General features: G+C 39.3%; 1 protein-coding gene across 3 annotated transcripts in view; it reads right to left on the bottom strand.

Moving 5' to 3' along the window:
- HPSE2 (heparanase 2 (inactive)) overlaps window positions 1-22,472 on the bottom strand; it is a 626,127-nt gene extending 603,655 nt beyond the window's left edge. For all 3 annotated transcript variants that reach the window (XM_036829640.1, XM_036829641.1, XM_036829642.1), the window contains exons 1-2: window positions 22,183-22,472; window positions 19,132-19,289 (exon numbers count right to left, since the gene is read on the bottom strand). In XM_036829640.1, coding sequence (XP_036685535.1) covers window positions 19,132-19,289; window positions 22,183-22,472 — 448 coding nt within the window. The remainder of the gene's footprint in view (window positions 1-19,131; window positions 19,290-22,182) is intronic.
- Between the last annotated feature and the right edge of the window lie 351 nt (window positions 22,473-22,823).

The raw sequence follows: 22,823 nt of genomic DNA, 5'->3' as shown, positions 1-22,823 counted from the left end.
TACAGCACAAAGTAATTGCAAAGGATACTATCCATATCAAATCAATTACTATGTCCTGTCAGTTTTTCCTTTGTAATGACTCCCTAACTATTCCTTTTCTTTCCCACTGCTGCTTCACTAATGTAATCTGTCCACATCTCACTCCTGGATATCTTCACTAGCCTCTCCTTGGTCCCTCTGCAGCTAGGAATCTACCACTGTTCTGTTCTGTAAGGAGATATGAAATAAATCTTCCTGAAATATCACATATAATTTTGTTAATCACAATCTTTCCTTGATTCTCTGTTATCTAAAGGATAAAACCCAAACTCCTTGACTTAACTCTCAAGTTAACTCTCAGATTGTCTTCGACGATCGAATCCCAAATCCCAGTCCAATTTCGTCTCTCAAGGAATGCCTTTTACAACTGGTTCCCAAATGGCCTTGGTATACTGGAAATGGTATTGGCCCAATGGCACATAATCATTACTTTTAGTTCATCAATTCCCAAGTATTAAGCAGTTACAAACAAACAAACAAAAGATAAAAGAATAGCATTCCTTCATCTCCAAATACTCCTGACCATGACTAAAAACCCCAGAAAAGGGATCAACAGTTAATATTCATAAAACAAAAACCCACCCTATATTCCTTCATTCTCAAGAAAATTTCACTTTTCAAACTATGCTCACAGGTATTTCCAGAGCCCTTCCAATTTCCAAAAAACCAAGACTGCCAAAGGATGAGCATGACACTGGTCTCTATGGTGGTAACTCATCAGCCTACCAATGTCATCAAGGTTTCACAATGCTCACTCCATGTCCCCACCACAGCCCTCTCCTATACTAGTAAAGCAAATGAGACTACTGGGGGAGTAAGCCAGGGGCTGGAAGCAGCCAAGTAAATCAGCTGCCAGGCTGGGAACAGAATCCAGGATATGATCCCATTACTAAGAGTTGTCCATTTAGCTTTTGTCTGTTTTAGTTTCTCCCTGTATTTTTTTTTTCCTTCTGAGTAAACAAGCTTGCTCTAAGACAGCAAGACTCTCAAGATGTGAGGGCTCCTTCTTCACATGCAAGCTGTAACTCCTCAAGATCTCTATTTTCTGCATGTGAATATTTTATTACATTAGATTCATAGATTCTCTGTAGTCTCTGGGGTGATTGCAAACACAGATCCAGAAACAACCACTGGAAGGACAACTACCCTCAAGGTATGTGAATTAAAGACCTTCGTTTTCAATTTTGATGGATTCAAGACCATTACAACCTAACTCATTCATTATTCTTTCAACAAATATTTATCGAGCACCTACTATGTGCCAGGCCTGTGCTTGGCACAGGGTATATAGTGATTTTAAAAAACACCACCACACACTGAAGGGCAGAGATACCAGGGACAGAGGTCTACTCTAAGATGAAGTGTGGAGTGAGTCCTTAGGCATCATTATTTTATAGTAAGAGGATCATTAGTCCTTCTCTGGCTTTTAAATGCTGTAAGGATGTGTTAAAACAGGAATTCAATACAAGTAAGCAAGCATTTTTGACCACCCACTATGTACGCATCACTGAACTAGATATGATAAAATTCTAAAATGTACTGGAAGCAACCACGTATTGTTGAAAAAACATAGATTTTAGAATCATAAACTCTGACTCTGTCAAGTCCTAGTTGTAAAGCTGGGACAAGTTACTTAACCTCCCTGAACTTCAGCTTCCTCAACTTGAAGTGATGAGAAAACCTGCCTGGTAAGGATTAAATGAGATATAATATAAAGTGCCTTGCAGAGGGTAGGTGCTCAAGAACTGTTTATTGTCTTTCTTTCAAAGAAATTAGGGCCACTGACACCAATTAAGAGATTGCCAATGGGAGGGAAGTCCAAAAGGGAGGGGATATCTGTATGTGTATGGCTGATTCATTTTGTTGTGCAGTGGAGGCTAACACAACATTGTAAAGCAACCATACTCCAGTAAAATTTAATAATTAAAAAAAAAGAGATTGCCATTTTAGTAGATGGTCTAGACTAGGACAGCAACAATAAGACCAAAGGAAAAGTAAGAAATACCAAAGGCAGTCAAACAGGCAGGAAGGACATTTAGCATTGCATCAAAAAGGTTTCATTTTTGGATTGGGTTGTTTGTTTTTTTGTTATTGAGCTGCATGAGCTGCTTGTAAATTTTGGAGATTAATCCTTTGTCAGTTGCTTCATTTGCAAATATTTTCTCCCATTCTGAGGGTTGTCTTTTGGTCTTGTTTATGGTTTCCTTTGCTGTGCAAAAGCTTTTAAGTTTCATTAGGTCCCATTTGTTTATTTTTGTTGTCATTTCCATTTCTCTAGGAGCTGGGTCAAAAAGGATCTTGCTGTGATTTATGTCATAGAGTGTTCTGCCTATGTTTTCCTCTAAGAGTTTGATAGTGTCTGGCCTGACATTTAGGTCTTTAATCCATTTTGAGTTTATTTTTGTGTATGGTGTTAGGGAGTGTTCTAATTTCATACTTTTACATGTACCTGTCCAGTTTTCCCAGCACCACTTATTGAAGACCTAAATAGACATATCTCCAAAGAAGATATACAGATTGTCAACAAACACATGAAAGAATGCTCAACATCATTAATCATTAGAGAAATGCAAATCAAAACTACAATGAGATATCATCTCACACCGGTCAGAATGGCCATCATCAAAAAATCTACAAACAATAAATGCTGGAGAGGGTGTGGAGAAAAGGGAACACTCTTGCACTGTTGGTGGGAATGTAAATTGATACAGCCACTATGGAGAACAGTATGGAGGTTCCTTAAAAAACTAAAAATAGAACTACCAAACAACACAGCAATCCCTCTACTGGGCATATACCCTGAGAAAACCATAATTCAAAAGAGTTATGTACCAAAATGTTCATTGCAGCTCTATTTACAATAGCCAGGACATGGAAGCAACCTAAGTGTCCATCATCGGATGAATGGATAAAGAAGATGTGGCACATATATACAATGGAATATTACTCAGCCATAAAAAGAAACAAAATTGAGTTATTTGTAGTGAGGTGGATGGACCTAGAGTCTGTCATACAGAGTGAAGTAAGTCAGAAAGAGAAAAACAAATACAGTATGCTAACACATATATATGGAATCTAAGGGAAAAAAAAAAAAAAGGTCATGAAGAACCTAGTGGTAAGATGGGAATAAAGACACAGACCTACTAGAGAATGGAGTTGAGGATATGGGGAGGGGGAAGGGTAAGCTGTGACAAAGTGAGAGAGTGGCATGGACATATATACACTACCAAACGTAAAATAGATAGCTAGTGGGAAGCAGCCGCATAGCACAGGGAGATCAGCTCGGTGCTTTGTGACCACCTAGAGGGGTGGGATAGGGAGGGTGGGAGGGAGACGCCTAGGGAGGAGATATGGGGATATATGTTTATGTATAGCTGATTCACTTTGTTATACAGCAGAAACTAACACACCACTGTAAAGCAATTATACTCCAATAAAGATGTTAAAAAGAAAAAAAAGGTTTCATTATACTCATGAACTAAAAGAAACATTCTTTTAGGGATAACCAAAATATGGTATATCTATACAGTATAATATTGTTCAGAAATAAAAAGAAATGAAGTACTGATATATGTACAACAAGGATGAACCTTTAAAACATTATGCTAAGTTAAAGAAATTATTCCCAAAGAACCACCTATTGAGTAATTTCATTTATATGAAATACCCAGAATAGGCAAACCCACAGGGACAGAGGTATATTAGTGGTTGCCTCCATCTGGGGGATGGGGGAGATTGGGGGAGATAACTAAAGGATGTGAGGTTTCCTTTTGTAGTGATGAAAATGTGATTGTGATGGTTGCACAACTCTGTGAATATACTAAAAGCCATTGAAGTGTATACTTTAAGTGGTATGTGAATTGTATTGAATGTGAATTATATAACAATAAAGCTATTTTAAAAAGATTAAATAAGACAATGCTTATAGCACCTTGGAAGTGCTCAATAAAGGTAGGCTGATGATGTTACTAATATTGTTGTTTCCAGAAGAAAATACATTTAATGTCAATTTTTTCATGCATGTAATTGATGAGAATCATCTACACCCTTAATCTCAAAATTATAAAACCATTATGTAATACAGAGGAAACGTTAAGAAATCTCAGCAATGGTCGAATAACCTAAACTCCTATAAATATTTAAAACAATCAGAAATAATAACATTTATAACAATCAAATAATAACGGTGATACCAATGAAGTCTTCCTCAACTACTTCAGGTGAAGTTTACTGCTTCTTCCTCTGTAATTTATCTATTTGTATTTCCATCACATCATTATCTATTGTATATGACATTTTTCCCACTAAACTGTGAGTTCTATCAGAGCAAGGACTATGTCCATTCGTTTTTGTATCCTTTGGGAGAGCATATTGCAATGCTGGTACACAGTAAGTGCTTAATAAATGTTTATTGAATGAGCATTTAACTGAAAATTTGTGGATTTTTTGCCTGAACTCCTGTTTCGGCCTCCCTAAAAAAAGAGGAGGAGAGGGTTTTGAAAGGTGACCAATTGAACAGTTACAACCCACATCTCTACATGACTAACAAATGAAAACACCTCAACAAGTGATGTTTTACTAGTTTTGCCACAGTCTTAAACTTCCAAGGATCTCAGGAACAGGGAAATAACCTGAAACAGGTTATTTAGCCCTAGGAAAACCCTGAAAAGTTTACATAATCAACCCATGATCCCTGCCATCACTACTAAAGTAAAATGGATGAGAAGCCCCTCCCAGCTCCCGATCTTGCTGCTGCCTTTCAGTGAACATTTCCCCCTTCTGGCTACCATAAGTATTAATATTAGTAACCAGTAGGAAAGCCTTGTTCCTCCAAATGTGGTCCCCAGACCAGCAGCATGGCAAGACTGGGAGTTTGTTAGAAAAGCAGAATCTCATTTTTAACTACTAGATCCCCAGGCGATTCACATGCACATTAAAGTTTAGGCTTTACTTCAGTAGAGTTGCTATACCTGGTCTCTAGATTCAGACTGTCTAGACTTGAACTCCACAACAAACGCGCTGAAATACCTTAGGCAAATCACTCCACCCAGAGGTTCTTAACATGGTGTACACTTTAGACCATCTGGGGAGATTTTTAAAAATCACAATGCCTTGGCTCCACCAGAGATTGATTTAATTAGCCTAGGACCCAACATTTTTTTAAAGCTCCCCTAGCTAGGGGAATGCAGCCAGAATCACTAACTTCTCTAAGCTTCTATCAAATGGGACAGTTTATACCTGCTTCAAGGGGTTGTGAGGAAAAAATCTGATCACCTTTGAAGAGCTTTTGGCCCAGTACTTGGGATGTATAAGTGCTCGATAATTGGTAGTTATTATTATCAGACCTGGAAAACTGGAAATGAATTGTCCTATAGCAGGGATAAAAAAGAACAGACTCAAAATACTAGTCTGGCCCCATCCTACAGGTAGGTACCTGCCAAACTCATGAGGTACAAAAGAAAGGACACAACCAAAGAACTCATTATCCCCAGGATGAGCTCTCTTAGCAACCAACTGTTGATTGAAGCTTCAAGGAAACTACAGTGTGTCAGGTAAGGGGCACCATCTCTGCAAGGTGTCAGAAAAGGCCAGCACCTTAATTTGGAATGTATTGATGGAGGGTGGGGGAGCACTATTTCAGCAGTTCTGTAACACAGGAAATCCCCCTTACCACACCTTCCTGATTTACACTGATTCTTGATACACACCACATGTGTCCTCAAACCTCTTTTCCCCTCCCCCCAAATTTTCAATTGTTCTGTTCCACATTTAGGTGATGAAAACTTAAAACCTGTGGTTATAACTTCTATGAGAAATTTCATTTTGAAAGCTTTCTAAATTTCAACTTTATTGCCATGAGGGAAACAGAAGAAACAAAAGACCTCAGTCATCCACTAACACAAAAACCCCTAGTGAAGACATTTAATAAGTGTAAGTTTTCTGCTGCAAGCTGTTGAAAATCCTGACCTTTGGACTGGGGTATCATTCATTTGCTTCTACAATTGTTCTATGAAACAACAGCATTTATTTTTCTAATGGTTTCAAGTTATGTTTAGTTTCACCTATGGGTTTTAACTTGGCTAAGCCTGGACTACAGTTTCTTTTGAATCTACAGCTCAGTGAATTTAACCTGAGTCTACTCCTCCAAGAGGATTCATAATGGCCAGGGAAATAAGTCCACAGTCTGGTTTTTTTTTTTTTTTCAACAATTGCAAAGAAATAAACACCCAGATGAAAAGAGTGTACCTATTAGGGCACTGAGAGATACACAGAGATTCACCTCAATGGTGATTACAAACATTTTTTAAAGTGTGCATGGTTTAGTGACTATCACCAAAAGCTCATGTTCTATTTCCAGCTCCTCTGCTTAACTCAGTACGGGCCTCCTCTGTGGTAAATGAAACCCTCTCACTGGATGCACCGTGATAGCTAATGAATGTCTGAACTTAAAAGGCTTTTAAATTCTTTGTTGGAAGTCTCCTCAGTGATACTGGCATCCACAGAGTACTCTCAAAAGTCCCCTCTGTGCCATTCTCTGGACTAGTTCTAACCTGACCCTGGGTTTGGATTCCAGTCTCAAAGGAGTCTGAGTTTCAGGTGTCAAATCTACAAAAATGGCATCCTGCAGCCTGTCCAGAAGTTTGTCAATAAAGAACAGTTCAAAAAGAATCTGGGACTAAACTAGAGCCTAGCACACCTACAAGCAAACACAGCCTCTCACAGAGAAACAACAGGCCCATTCTAGCCTTCCTATTTCAGATTGGCCCAAACACTGCAGAACACAAGTACCCACCTGGTTCACTGAAGTAGAGTGGAGGGATTATCACTAGCTGTGTATACCTCATTTAAGAGTATCAGGCTTGAAGACAGAGGTACTGAGTTCTAATCCCAGTTCTGCCACTTAAAAGCTGTATTACTCTGAGCAACTTCCTTGAGTCTGTTTTCTCATTTATAATATAGAAATGCCAAAATTTAAAATAAACTTACTATACACAGCTCCTGTGAGGATCAGAGGAGTTTTTATAATTCTATAGTTCTATTATTCTTTAGTTCTATAGTTCTATAGTTCTTTAAATTTTAAAGAACATTACAAATGTAAAGTGTGATTATTTTTCTCCTGCAAACTGATTAGGGAGCTATTCAAAAATGGCTACTTCTGCCTTCTTTAGTCTGTTTCTCACAAAACATTATGTGAGGTCTTTATAAATGTCTCTTCTTTGGCTGAGTAGTATTCAAATTCACAGAGTAGCTTTAACAAGATGAGTGACAGCTAGGATTTCTTTCAAATCACACAGTGATATACTATTTGAACAAAAAAGTCAAAATATTTTTAGTGTCACTTTCTATCTGTATCCAAAACTTTTAAAATCACTTGTTTTACAAAAGAAAACTGTACTTTGATGCACAGGGTTAGTTTTGCTGTGACTGTTTCCTTGACATTTGTTCAAAGAATGCATTATAGCTAAAAGGATTAAAATGGATAAGGGTGGTTAAAAAGACATTGGGGAAAATAAATAATTTAGATCAAGTTCCAATACAAAAAAGATATGATTCTACAGCACTGCTTTGTTAGAAACTACAGACAAATAGCAAACAGAGAAGTTCTTGCAAAAAAGTACCAATGAATTAGAAAGAATGGTTAAATTACAACTCATCCACATATGGATTATTCTTTAGCCACTGAAAAACAGCCCATAATCTCTGACTAAAAGCTTATCTAGATAAGCAAGTTGTACAAAAATACAATTCCACTTACACATTTAAATTTTTATATACATATGTATGCACAGAAAAAGGTCTAAAAAGGTACATGCCAGACTGTTAAAAGTGGTTCTATCTATGATATATGTATTATTACATTTATATTAATAAGCATGCATTTCATTGGTATTAATAAAATAAATAAAAAGTCTAAAACTTTAAAAGTAAAAATATGAATAAGGAAGTTAAGCATTAACCAGAAATAGACTATGAATTTTTTAAAAAGCAGAAACAATGAATGGAAGAGCTATTATTCTTTTTAGTGTATTAAGCTACCCAATAAATGGTAAATAATCAGTCAACAAGTATACACTGAAGAACTACTAGGCAAAAGACAGCTACTAGATGTTGTAGCAACAACAAAAATGATAAAATCACTGCTGTCACAGTGACGTATAATCTAGGGGTTGAGCCAAGTCTACATGAACATACACAAAAAGACACCTGAGAACATTGAGGCAGAATATGAAAATAGCCAAAAGAGTGATTTTTATACAACAAATACCTTGGAAATTCAGGCTCAATAAACACTTCATGAATGAATAAATGAGATCGTGAAGAATTCATAGAGAAGGAGGACAAATTTGAGCAGGGTTCTGAAAGGCAGGAAGAATTTAGAAGTGGGTAAAAAGTGGGCAGACAGATGATGGAGTGAGAAATCCAGAGGGTTAGAAATTAAGAGAATGGCAGAGTGAGTAGGAGCTCTGTGACAGGAAGCTACACCATCTGCTTGTGAATAAACTCAGGTTCCTGTGGGGAAGAGGAGAGAAGAAGCTGGCCAAGGAAGGTGGGCTGACTCTAGAGGGCCTTGGAAAACTGGAGGAGAATGAGGAGGATTTAAGTTAGACAAGGGATAACCCTGAAGGTTTCTAGCTAGGCAGTGACAGGAGAACATGGAGCTTCAGAAAGATTAATGAGGCAGGAGGATGAAGAGAGGCTGGAGAAAGGGAACCCATTTTCCTTAGAGAGAGATGACAGAATAGATGGGAGATGAAGACTGCCCAAACCAGATGAAAAGAGCCATGAGGTAAACAATCATAATTTTCATTTAGCCCCATTCTCAAACTTTCAAATCAGACTCAAGTTAATATAAACCCCTAGAGGAAAGGCCTTTGAAGCTGTCTTGGTAGAAGAATGAGGAATATTGTGCTGTTATGCTATAATGGGGGTGGTGAAAATCACCAGCTTCAGAGTGAGACTGTCCTGGATCCAGCCACAGCTCTGCCACTTACCAGCACAGTTACTTACTTTGTGTAGAATATATAACCTCTTTGCTGCATAGTTTCTTCATTTTAAATGGCTATAAAAGTGATCTCTACTTGAGTTTAACAAACTCTCACTTCAAAGAGAAAGATAAGGAAGAGAGGTATGAAGGAAGGGTTTTCTTGAAACTTCACCCTTATCAGTCCCCTTTATCCTTCACAAGGTTTCTCTGGCCTCAGAACTTGAAAGAAGAAAAATGCAGAGTATGGTTCTAGTATATAAATAAAAACAAAGTAATTCTAAAATTGCCCAATAATTTAATGGTAACTTTCCAACAACTTTTTCAAATATTCTTATTTTTCTGCTTTTTTTCCTGCTATTTCCCTTACATCAATGACACTGTTGATCCATTTCTAGTATTATTTTCAATTCATCTGCTTCCAAAATAGTTCTATCCCATTGGATAGAACTAATAAGTTCTATTCCATTGGATCAGTTTCTGTCCTATTCCTTCAAATGTCATAAAGTGTGACAATCATCTCTTTCAATTGTTCATGTGTCTCCCTGTGATTATTCTTTTGCTGTTTTTCCTAACAACTATTTTGTGTCCTAACCCACTAGACCTTTGAGGGAGGGTCTATGGCACACATTTTTTTTACTGCTCCATGATACTTAGTATAGGGCTTTTGAGTGCCTGATAGATGAATAGATGAATAAATGAAATAGTGAATGAACCAAAGACTGGATCCCTCTTATCTAAGCACAGTGAAGAGAGAATAGGACTGGGTTCTAATCCTGGTTGTACTAACTACTGATCTTATGACCTTAAGCAAGTCACATGTCTCTTCTGAGTCCCTATTTCTTCATATACACACACATACACACGTGCATGCTCACACGTTTGTCAACAGATTGATTTAAGAATTAAATGAGATACCATATGTAAACACAGTAAGAACTCAACAAACAGTAGCTGTTATTAGCATTATTATTATTTACCCTTAAGGCCAGGTCAAGCTCCCTCCTCCTAGGCACCTGTCCTGACTACTCCAGCTCTCACTTAATCTCCTTCTCTGAACTTCTATAACCCTTACAGCTTGTTCTACATCCTTTAACGTTTGAATATATCCTATCTTGTTCCCATTGCTATTATTTCCTACATGCCTTGTATGTCTGAGATCTTTGACTCACAGAATCTCAGAATTAGATGCTACAAACAGACAATGTGGTCCATTTTCTTCATTTTGTGGATAAGGAAGGCTTCAGGAAGGTTAACAACTTGCACAATGACACATTTAGTTAGTAGAAAAACAAGTTCATTAACACAGGCTCCGCTTAAGCCTTCAGGTTTAATGGGTGATGTCATTGAGTCCCTGCTCCCCAACTCTTTACCTAGGTGGCCTTGGGCAAGTTATTTAACCACTCTGTGCCTCAGTTTCCCCATCTGTCAAATGGGAAAATATTACTTTCCTCATAGGGTTGATAAGAGGATTAAATGTTAATCTATGTAAATTCCTTAAAATAGTACTTGACACATAAGAAGCACCCAACAATGTTAGGTAATATTATTATACTATTACTATTATTAAGCTGCAGGGGGAACATCCATTCTTCCATAGTATTTCAAAGATAATGACCCAAATCTGAGCAATTTAACTTTTGCATTCTCATCTTCCATCTTTCAAGGTGTTTTTGCCTTTCCAGAGCATGTAAAAAATAAGGTACTGGTTTAATCCCCAACTCCCTCAATACAAACATGTAGATACAGATATGTACCCCATCTTTTCTAAATATGCAGCTTATATTTTTCACTCTTCATTCTTCACCACACAAAAAGCAAAACACATGCATTAAGGTTTGTAAATAACATAAATTTTTGTTTGACTTAATGTGTCTGTTCCATGCAATGTGATGATGGTTATCTATATGGATTTTTATGTGTATGTCAATCCCAGTGTGTTTTGATTGTAAATTCCTAGAGACAAAAATGATGTCTGCTTAAGTCAATCAAACATAAATTCTGGGGCACTTGGACTAAATTAGATCAAGTATTCAGAGCAGAATTTCAGAAAAATTTAGAGAATGAGAGAGGATTAATGAGGATTGGCTCAGCAGAAGGCTTAATGAAACAGGGGACTTGGGCAGAGCTTTGAAGGACAAGTAAAAATTTTAATTCAAGACAGAAAATGAGTGTTTAAGGATATAGGCTCATAGAGGGTATACTATGAGCAAAGTGGAAAGACTTAGCAAAGATTAGTCTGACTAAAGTAGAGTGATGATACTCAAGACCACTGAGAAATTCTATTGAATATGTAAGACCAGAGCACTTTGAGAGTACAGTTCATGTTCTATTCCTCTTGGGTAGCCCCAGTATCTAGACTAAACTTGGCATTTGGTTTATAATTTTAAAAACATGTATTGAATTAAGCAAAATTACACTGCTTTTCACTGTACTAAAGTGAAGAAAACTGATCATGAAACCAAAAGACAAAGGAGTTCAACAAGGTATCTATATGTTCTATAGTATTAGCCACTAGTCTACAAATTGTATTTACTTTGCCTACATCACCACCATGGACAAGTGTGAAAAATAAAACACACCAAATTCTTTCATACTCATATATTCATATGCTCTATCTCTGTCTCTGTCTCTCTCTCTCTCTGTCTCATACACACACACACTGTTCAGAGTTCCAATCCATTGCCTCATAGACCTAGACAGCTGAAAACTTGATTAAGGTACTAAGAAGCACAGAAGTTAAGAGTCTTAACATTTAATCCATTTTGATGAAGGATTCTCAGAAGAGGCTCCTGACTACGAGCCCAGACCATGTGACTGGCAGGCTAAACAGGCCCAGGGAATTTTGAAAGAAACTTCTTTTCTTCCATGACGTACCCATCCCACCAGGAGGCCTTGGGAGAACAGGAGAGAGAATATAAATAAATATGGCAAGATAAACAGTGATATTTGGTATTGGCAACAGTAGCACAATTTGTATTGTACAGGAAAACATAACTGTTTGTGGATTACCTTTAGCCCCAATGATCAGGTGATAAATTATACAAATGTGGTTGTGATTGGAAGGCCTATTTACTAGACTTTCTGATTCACTGAAATTAATTAAGCCATCTCTACAAGCAGTAGGCCAGAGTTTCCAGATCTCCTCTCTACCACTTCCAGCACTATATAGATCCACAATGACTAAACTGACTAAATGGCATGATAACTATATCTTTAGATACCACATTCAAATTCACAGGGGTACAGGGAGCTGCAACTAGCACTCAGGACCTGGTACCAAATTTCAAACATTACAGAAAATGCACCCACTTTGTTTCCAAAAGGCAGAATAAAACATATATAAAACTTCAGGTGATTTCTGACACCCTTTAATACAATATTAAATTGTGTCAAATCCTTCTAAAGCTGCTGGCAGACAAATCATGAAATGCCAAATAGTGGCCTTGGAATGGAGGCTTTTCTTGGCCTAAAAATCTCTAGAAACTGCTTTTGACTGATGCTGCTGAAGTGATAAGAGGTCAGGAGTATGTAATTTGACAACCATAGCTGGGCCTCCCAGCCTCAGCATCAAACGGGCCTGGAGCTAGCTGCCTGCTCAATGAGTAAACTCATGAATGAATAAATATTACAAAGTAGTAGCCTGTTTTTACTCTGTAAAAGAAGGAAGGGTAACAAAAATTATCAAGCAAATTCTAAAACCTTTATTTTATATACCCTATAAGAAACAAATTAATAATTTAGTTTTAAATTCTCTGTCCTTCAAACATGCTTCATAACTCAAACCTCATCAAGTTCAGTTATAAGACACTTTAGCTAGAGTATATGAACGTGTGCAATGATTTGGAAAAGAAGAATGGGAGAGGGTAAGGTCATTATCCATGTTGAAAACATGTCCTTCCCCTCTCCAATGGAGTAAAAGAACTTAGCCTCTATTTTCCTATAGGGCCAATTCCATTTTACTATGCTTAAAATTCAACATTCTCATCATCTGATCTGGATTTACCCAACCAACCTTTACTCTCACACATGTACTTTCTTCTTTTTTAATTACATATTTTGGAGCTAACAAAAATACATTAGCACTTCTTAAAATTCAAATTAGACATAATTCTAGAAATATGAGCTTTTCTTAGAATAATTTCTAATATGTGCTTTTCATAATTTTAAAATTATAAACATTACTGAATTAACAAAAAATATGCAAATAGGCTTCTATAAAAAAGAATCTGTTATGCTTCTAGCAACATGAACTAATATAATTTCTAACATGTACCTTCTATTTAGGCAGGTGGTCTCCTTATTGCCCAAACACATATTTAGGCTTTGCTTCATGCTCTTTCCCTTGAATGAAATGTCCTCTCTCATCTCTACTTCTCCAAAGTCTAGGTATCTTTCACAAGGCCCAACCTAACTCCCACCTAAGTCTGGCCAGTATTCATCTCTACTTTTCCTGTCACATCCTGGCAAACTATTTTGTTCCACTCAGCACTTCATTCTATATTGTCTTTGTGTTACTCTTCAGTTTTATCATTATAAATGTTATCTCACTAACAAGCTATTAGATCATTGATAGCAGAGACAGTGTCTTTTGAAGGGGAAAAGTCAAGTATTTTGTAGAGTATCCTTCAATTTGACTAATGTTTTCTCATATTTACAGAGAGTTATGGATTTGGGGAAAGAATATCACAAAGGTGAAGTGCCCTTCTCATCACATGATATCAGGGAATACATGATATCAACATGACCTATCTGCTGATGTTAACCTTGATCACTTTGTTGAAATGGTATCTGACAGCTTCTCCACTGTAAAGTTACTATTTTCTGCTTTATAGACTCTCTTCTTTAGAAACAAGTTGTTAAATCCAGCCCACACTCAAGGGGAAAACAGAAGTTCCACATCCTAAAAGTATCAAAGAATTGGTGGTCATATGCTAAAACCACCACAATAATTAATTAATTAATTAACATTATGAGAGAGATGCTTTGAGGCTATGCAAATACGCTGCTTTGCCTTAAACTTCGCCTACTTATTTTAACACTGATTAGTGGATCTTGCCTACAGCAATGATTACTGTTGTGCTCTAATGTTGATATAGGACTGTATCTTTTATTTATTTGATAATCTGCATTTTGTCCAGCATGAAACTAAACACAGAGCAGGTAATCAATAAACACTTGTTAAATGTAATTGGATTTCAAGAAACATTTATGTAAAATAAAGTGAGATAATGAAACGTGGATAAGTTCAAGGCAAATATGTATTTTGGCAGTTGTGCTGTTCTTATGTCATATGTCTTGATTGATGGAATGGGAATAGAAAGATAAAGAATTAACTACCTCACCTCTACTAAAACTAGGAAAACTTCCTGGAGAAAGGAAAACAATAATAATAGTTGTATAGTGCCTTAACGTTTACAAAGTGTACTCCACATTCATTATTTAGGATTTCAGAAGCTCTCAGAAGAGAAAATTTTCAGGAGACGAAGATTGAAAAAACATTTAAATTTGTGAAAAGGTACTATTAATTTGGGAACTGGAAAATTAGGTGTAGAAACTACGTAAGGCTAACCAAGAAAAGCAAAAGTAAAGGCAAAGAAGAAACAGACACAATAAAAAATAGTGTGGGTCCAGTGCAAGGCTTTAAATCAGGTGGTAAAGTTGATTTAATGCACAGTATGAAACCAAGACACTTAGACTACCAAAGATAAAGAGTACATAGTTAAAATAATGAAGTATGTCATTAAAATAAATATTAAGAATGGACTTCGTGGGAAAATGCATTGAAGGTGAAAAATGAATAGAATCTTTATGTATGTGTTTACTCATTTCTTCATTGGTAACCTCCATTTTTCCAGTGCCTTTAACAGGCTCTTAACCTAGTATGCAGCCAAAAATATTTGCGGAAGTTCTACTATGTGTCATACATAATGCTAGACATCTTAGGATATACAACAATTAGATATGGTCCCTTCCTATAAAGAATTTGCATTCTAATTGAAAAGGTAAAACAAAAATACATATATATATATGTTTAACTTTTCATATATATATATATATATATGTAAAGTTAAAAAGCAAAACAAGGCAGAAGGGGCCAAAAGAACAACATAATGAGAAAGAACGGCAATAGTCCAGAGAAAGAAGAGATAACTATGAAATGACCTGTTCAGGAAAGGCTTGTGAAAATAAGGAGCATTTGCAACGGGTCTTCAAGAATTGGGTGGAGTGGGTGGTGAGATTTTAACAGACCCAAGAAAAAGGCATTTAAAGCAGAGATAGAATGGCTGAACAAAGGGGGTTGAGATAAAGGTGTTTTAAGGAAACTGAAAATCAAGCTGGGCTGTAATAAAAGTTATATGAAAACATAGGGTACAAAAGGTAAGCTGAGATTTAAAAAGGCTTTGAATGCCAAGGTGAGGAGTATGAACATTTTCTGTAAGCAATCCAAAAATGATCAAAGTTTTCCAGCAAAAAAGTGACATGATGAATACGATATTTTAGAAATATTAAGCTGGCTTTTGATGTGCATAATAAATGGTATATATCTTGATTAAAGATATGGTTATGGCAGTAAAGAGACAGGCATACAAATAAAGCACACTGAATATACAACAAAGAGAGGCAGACTGTAGCAAAATAAACTTAAGAACAAAGGATTAACCCAAGATTTCTTTGTTAGGAGAAAGAAAAGCATAACAACCCATAGAGATGCAAAGGGTAAGACTCCAAAATATGAAGAACAATCCTATTTTTTATTTCCTCCATCATCATCATGTTTATATGAAGTTCAAGTTGCCTACGCTAAGAGTGGAATAGGTAACTGTATTAAAGGACTAACTAGAGAAGTTCCCAAAGTTTATGCAAACAGTGACTTTAGAAAGAGAAAATGCAGCTGCATTAATATGCTTTAAAAGTTTTTGGAAAATATAAGCCACATGACTTGTTAATTGCCCTATTAATTCAGGGGAAAACAACAACAAAAAATCACATCGAGGTAGCAATATGAATGAATTAACCAGAAAAGTGTACGTTACCCAAGCTGGAACTATCAGTTCATTTTAATGTTAGTATATAACAAAACTAAAGATTAGTCTCGTCTTTCATTACCACACAAAAAAAATAGCCACCCTATGTTCTTCACCTCCATCCCTTAAAGACAATTCTCCCTAAAAATTCTCCCTACATTCTCTTAATCCTCTCAAACAATTCCCTAATTCTATCTCCTTTCTTCTATATAAACTTTGGTCTACCGCATCTTATTCACTCCTTAAACCCACTTTAAAATATTAAACATATATGTTATAAATTTCCTGAAGCTGCCTTTAATAAAAGTAGGAATACTTAGCCTTCATAGTGCTTTGCGGTTGACAAAATATTTTATACAGATACCTCTCAGAACCCTCCAGAAGCAATGCAGAGCAGGTATTATCACATCCATATATTACAGAGAAGCAGCAAGCCCAGGGCCACATATTCATAAGTGATAGAGCCAGGCCTGAAATACAGGCTTTCTGAGTCCAAATTCCACATTCTATTCCCTATGTCACTCAATTTCATAATGTGCCAGTAGCTGTATCTAATTATTCAAAATGTATGTTATTATTCTATATTATGTTTAAGCCAATACATCCCCTTTTTAAAAAATAAGGTACTTATGCCAAAATGCCTATTACAGGGCTGTCTACTGAGAAGACCTAATTATTTTAAGAGGCTCATTATGATGACAGTTATCACTGGATTAAAAGTGACAACTGAAGTATAACATTTGCAAAATTGCTGAGGCTATACAAAAACCATTTTTGCCTTTAATTCTGCAATGCAACATGCAACAACAAAGACACTATGGTTGATTTAAGGATATGTGAGCATCAAAGGGCAGAAACAGGGCATTCTTACTCTCTTTAACTGTGCTAAGGCCTCAAATACTGATATAGTTCAGAGCATCTTATTACCAAGGAGACATAAATCAAAAGGAGTTCAGCTAGGAGCAATAAAACAGATTAGTGTCTGGAAGGACTGACTTTAAAGAAAGTTTTAAAAGAATTAAATCCAGGTAGTCTAGATAAAGAACAGCTATGAGGAAACCTTTTTTTGAAGCTGACACAACAAAGAAATTATTTTGAAGGTAAATGTCTAAAAAAATGCAAAGAGGAGTAATCAAATATTTAGAGAATATAAAGGGAAAATTCAGGAAAAATTTACCGGTGAAAACCTATGGGACAAAAAAACTCTCTCCCACAGGATTGGTGAAAACTACACTCCTAGAGATATTTAATACCATGTTGGACAAAACAAGAAAAGGATTCCATATGGAATGATCCTGTACTGAACCCTGAAGTGGTGGGAGGACTGAAGATGACCTCTTAGATCTTTTCCATTTCTGGTTTTTTCCTAATTCTATGAAGTTTTATGGGGCACGGCCTTCTGCCAATATCCTTTCTCCCCATGATGCTCACTTTCTCCTTGTACAAAGGGAAACAAATTGTATCCTTCATTTTAAGCATATCTCCCACTCTCAATGAATAGGTAATACAATCCTAGGTACAAGTTTGGGAGAAAAAGGCTAATTTCTAAACTTATAATAGTCTTTTTTTTTCCCACAGTGGTCCCTGGGGCTCTTACAAGTTTTTTCACAAACTAAAGAGGAAGTAGTTCAAATGGACTCAAAGAAGAGCTGTTTCATCAGGAAAACCATTAATATTCTCCCTTCTTGTATCCGAACACAGAGCTGACAGTGACCCTGGGAGCTATAAAGCCCCAGGTCAAATTACCATCAGAGCTGCTGTTCAGGATTATCTTTTACCTTTCAGCATTTTATGATGAGTGACAGCAAAATCTACTGGCAACCCACATTTTTATAGCAATGATATTTACCTTTGAAAAGATGTAGCCTTAAACACCTACACTCTTAGCCAATGTTGTAAAAGAGTAAGTCTAATTCAGGATTCAAACTCAAGAAGCCTCAGCCTTGCCCTCTTTCTCCAGTCTGGCACTTTAAAAAAAAGGTTTCTCAGCCAACCTTGAAATAGATCCAAACTCTCCAGAATTCCCGTTCATTGAAAGCCCCAGAAAATACAAGGACTTTTCCTCATTTTGCTGATTTATAAGGACAAGATGTAACAAAATCCAGGAAGCTCTGAGAACATGTCCCTGAGCACTTTAAAAATAAAACTGTAGCTCATTTATGAGAAGGGACAACAGGGCAGAGATAGCTCTCCAAGAATGGACACTAATGCCTCTTCTACCCAATCTAAACAACCTCAGTGGGTGAAGACCCATCAATTGCCATCTTGCCCATTTGAAAGAAACTCTGTTCCTCTACCCACACAGAAAGTGCATAGTTATTAACACCAAACCCTCTAAACAATTTTCTTAAATACCACTTTCATTTTTCCCTAGTAAAAATGAGACTGTTCAAATGTAAAAAGATTGGCCTCTCACACTGGACCAGGATCTGGCATTTTCAAAAGCCCTTCCAACACTTAACTCATCTGATCCTGGCAGGAAAGGCTGGCATTTATAATCCCATTTTGAAACTGAGAAAAAAAAAAGTGCGACTATGAGATTAGGCAGTCTAAAGAAGAACCCACTGTGAAAAGTTTCAAACCTTCCCAACAATGGACCAATCTAAAAAGGATTATTCCAGAAAACTTTAGAGTGGGATTCAAAAAAGGCTGAAGCCCTCCGTAGCCTCATCTCAGGAAAGCAAAGAATAAGAAAAACAGAAAGGCACTTCCTTTAATTTTAGAAAGGAAACGTGACCCTGCCCCTTTATGAGCCTGACTGGATTTTCTCAAGAAACCCACTGCACCTTCTCCTATAGGACTAGCCAGTCATAAGTTTTGGCTACTAGTTCTTGGCCTCTGAGACCCAGCCGCCCAAGAAAGGCCGGCAGCCTGGACAAGGACAACCTGATGAGCCCCCTCCGTGTAATCACGTCAGGAATCCCGCACTCCAGTTTCCCCTCGCCTACAGCTACCAGTTTTTCAGGTGAGCTTCAACCTGGCGCTCCGCCAAATCTGCACCCCACACGCACACATATCGATTGCTCGCTCCCACTCCCCAAACTTCCCCCACCCCACAAGAGTGGGGAGCAAGTTTCTCACCATCCTCATAGTTTTTGAGATAGTAATCCGGGCCGGGACCCCCACGGCTTTTTGCCGGGTTCCTCAGATTCTGGAACTGCAGGAAGTCGGTCCTTTTGCCCCCGAAGCGCAGAAAGGCGGGCGAAAGTCCCCGGGCCAGGGTCACCAGACGCTTGGAGCTGCAGGGATAGAGAAGGAGAATGGAAAGGATCCAGGGGACAAGCGAGAGGGCGCGGGGCACCAGCAAGGCCCTCTTCCCACTCTCTGTGGAGTTGTGCCTGGCGCCCCAGCCCGCCCAGTCTTGGGCCGTGGGGCTCCGGGAGCTACGCCTCCGGCGCCCAACTGGTCGTGGCCCCCTCCCTCAGGCACCCCGACGATGCTCACCAAAGGTAGTATTTACAAAGAGTTAGATTGTGTTTGTTAACAGTGTGTGCATAAGGTGGGGGGTACCCTTCTGCTGAGAACACGGGACTAAGGCGCAGTTGCGAGGCTTCTGCCCCTGCCCGAAAAGCTCTCCTGGAGGAGACGCGCAGCGCACGGACCCCGGGCTCCGATTTTTGCCAAACTTCTGGGCTGAAAGACGGGATATGCCTCCTCTGCCCCAGGGGCATCGCAACCTCCATGGAGAAGGTGAAACCCGCCTTCTTTCTCTCAGAGCAGGCACCTGAGGTCACGTTGATTTTTTTTAATGCCAAAGCTGATTTTCCTTTTCCACTACCTTATAACAACTGTATGCATCTCCCAAATCCCTGAGCAAGAGAAATGCCCGGGGTAAATCCTTGCCTTTCTGAGAACACTCCCCAGCCCCGCCTTGCACAGTAAAAGCAATGCCTCTTTGGCCCCTGAAATAATTCAGCCCGATCTCAGGAAAGGTAACGTTCTCCTCTCCACCCCCCGGGTTGGGCTCCATCTTTTCTCCTTCCCACTTGGGGCCATTTAGAAGCTCTGAGGAAAATGAAGTTTGCCGAAATGTGGAACCTGCGCGTAGTAGGAGACTCGAGGGGCATCAGAATACCATTTACACCTATTTAGGTTCAGGATTTCCATAAATAGGTTTTTCAAAAGCCAAACTCTGCTAATTCGGGAAGGGGTAGAGAAGGAGCAATCAGATGCTAAGGGCATCAGCTATTAAGTTCCGGGTCTCTACGTTATTTTTAACGCTTTGCTGCTTCAGGTTCTGAATATCCAATCCAAATGGTACTAAAGAGTATCTTAAAGGCGGTGGATAGGAGAAAACAAAGAAAAAAACAGAGACTCCGATTTTAGAGTTTCTAACAAAAGTCGTGGCCGCCCGGAGAAGTCCAGTAGCCGGAAGGATCGCTTGGCCGAGGACTCCGGCACTGCGTTACCCGGCAGGCGCAATCGGGCGTCGTGTGGGCCCACAGCAGGCGAGGAGACATCCGCGCGAGTTCGGCCCCGCAGAAACGGAGTTTCCAACAACCTTCCAGCCGGAAGCCTGCACAGCCAATGCAAATGCGCCCCGCCAAGGCTTCTTCCCCGAAAAGCCGCCTTCCACAATCTTTTCTGCGACAAGCATTCAGCGAGAACATGAAAGTTTGTTGTTGTTCTTTTTAAGGTGAGAAGCAGAAGAACCCCGAAGGAGTCCGCGTAGCTAGAGAAGCGCGATGCAAGTGGGGCGTGTAGTCGCCCCCCACCTCCCGGACGAGCTCACAGACGCGCGCTGCTGCACGGAAGAGCTTCCGAGGAGGAATCCGGCCGCGCAGAGCTGTTCCCGCCCTCCCAGCGGAGGCGCGGGCAGGAACCGAAACGGCCTCGGCGGCGGCCACAGCAACCACTCAGTCCTCCCGCAACGCTCGCTCCACGTGGAAGAAGCGCCCCACACAGCGCCTCCCGCTACCTGCCGCGTCCGCTGACCTGGCCGAGGCCACGGGAGACCTGGAGAGCTGAGGGGCGGGCGCACGCGAGAAGCAAACTCGAATTTCGCAGAGTGAAAGATATTCAGGAAAGGCGCCGCGGACGCGGCCTCAGGACAGAAAAGTGAGACTGAGAGCGCTCGGAGCTCTTCGAGGGAGCCCACAGCTGAGGCTCTAATTTGGAGGGAATTTTTTTAAACTCAACACTTGGATTCGACATTGTAGACTTTTTTTTTTTTTTTTTTTTTACACTGCAACTCTGTCCCTGTTGGGAAGGGATCGTGGTTGCCTTACTGCTGAACAGTAACAACTGGGGAGAGAGTGAGCCCAATTAGAGTCCAAGCCCTAGAGTAATGCAGGGTCCATGATCACAAAACTCCCGGCTTCCTAATCCACCAGTGCTGGATTCACATCTCCGAAACATCCCAGGAGTATTTCTAGGACACTTTCCGCTCTTCTTATATACGCTATGACCGGAGCGAGGACTTTTTTTCTTTTTTCTTTAAAGAAAAACTAAACTATGCAGTTATCGCAGGAGATTTAAGGAGAAGGGACTGGGGGGACCATTCGGTCTATAAAAAGTATCTTAAAAAGTCCTGAAGTCTGGAAAGGACAGAGGAGGATATAAAATTAAAAATCCGAACCAACTTGCTCACCACTCAAGCCTCTGCTTAGATTCATTTTCTGTCTGGGAGTGGGAGAGAACTGACGAAACGATCTTTCGTGGAAAATTCCACTTTCGTGCGATCCCCGCTTAAACACTCACAGACACACGCAGACAGGCACTCTCTCTCTCACACACACACACACACACACACACCCATCCCTCTCGGGTCTTTGTTGTTCGAGACCTTTTTCTTCGCTTTTGTAACTGCCCTGAACCTCTTGTTTCTTTTCGGAAGTAGACGGGGAGGCTAATTGTGGATATATGTAAGCACAACATTTTTTCAGTCATAACTGGTAAGTTTCTGAAATGCCTTCTGCATTGCAAACATGTGCATCTTAATAGAAAACACTGCTTTTCTCAATCACCAGTTACAGCCTCACAGCAAATATTCCAGGAGGAGGAAAACCTTTCTTCTCTTTGAGAGATCCGCTTGGCTTATTTTCTTCTTCTTCCCCCTTTGGAATGGGGGGATAGGAAGGGGTGGGGGTTGCTACTTTTTTAAAAAATGATCCATTGAAGCCCCTGCCTTACCTTAAGAAATCGAGCCAGCCATCATGAATGATGGACGGATCCAGCTGCAGAGAGAGGAAGTTCTCATTGACTGTCCTGACTGGGTTCTTGGTGCTCACATCAAGTAGAATCAGGGTCTTTTCCTTCAAACCTGGAGCTCTGTCTACAGGCAAGGGTCTCCTGTCTCCAGCTTGGGAGGAAAGGGAGAGATGGAGCAACAGAGCCAAGAAGAGAGCCACCGGGGCTAGGCACGCAGGGGGGCGGGAGTTGCTGGAGGGCATGGCTTCAGGAAAGGCACAGAGCACCCTCATTAAATCCCTCTGATTTAAACCTCTCTTCCTACAGGGTCTCACTGGTGACTAATTGTCCTTATCTAAAGTGTATGTCTGTCTGCCTTTTTCCCCCCCTTTTTTTCCCTTCCTTTTTCCCCCCTCTCTCTCGCTCTTTTTTTTTTTTTTTTTTTCTTCAGTGTTTTGGTGCTGGTGGAGCGAACTCACGCCCCTAGCCAGCCTTCTCAGAGACTCGTGCCAAGAGTATTCGTTCACCAGCACCGCCCCTTTAAGAGATTTCAACTGCAGACATTTTTTAACTTTTTAAAGGTAAGGTGAGGCGGGGCGGGGGAAGGGGGAGTAGGAGGAAGGGGTGGCGTTGTACCCTCCTGA

The sequence above is a fragment of the Balaenoptera musculus genome, chromosome 16, assembly GCF_009873245.2.
Source record: "Balaenoptera musculus isolate JJ_BM4_2016_0621 chromosome 16, mBalMus1.pri.v3, whole genome shotgun sequence".
In the NCBI taxonomy this organism is placed as follows: domain Eukaryota; kingdom Metazoa; phylum Chordata; class Mammalia; order Artiodactyla; family Balaenopteridae; genus Balaenoptera; species Balaenoptera musculus.
This window is presented reverse-complemented; position numbering and strand designations above follow the sequence as displayed.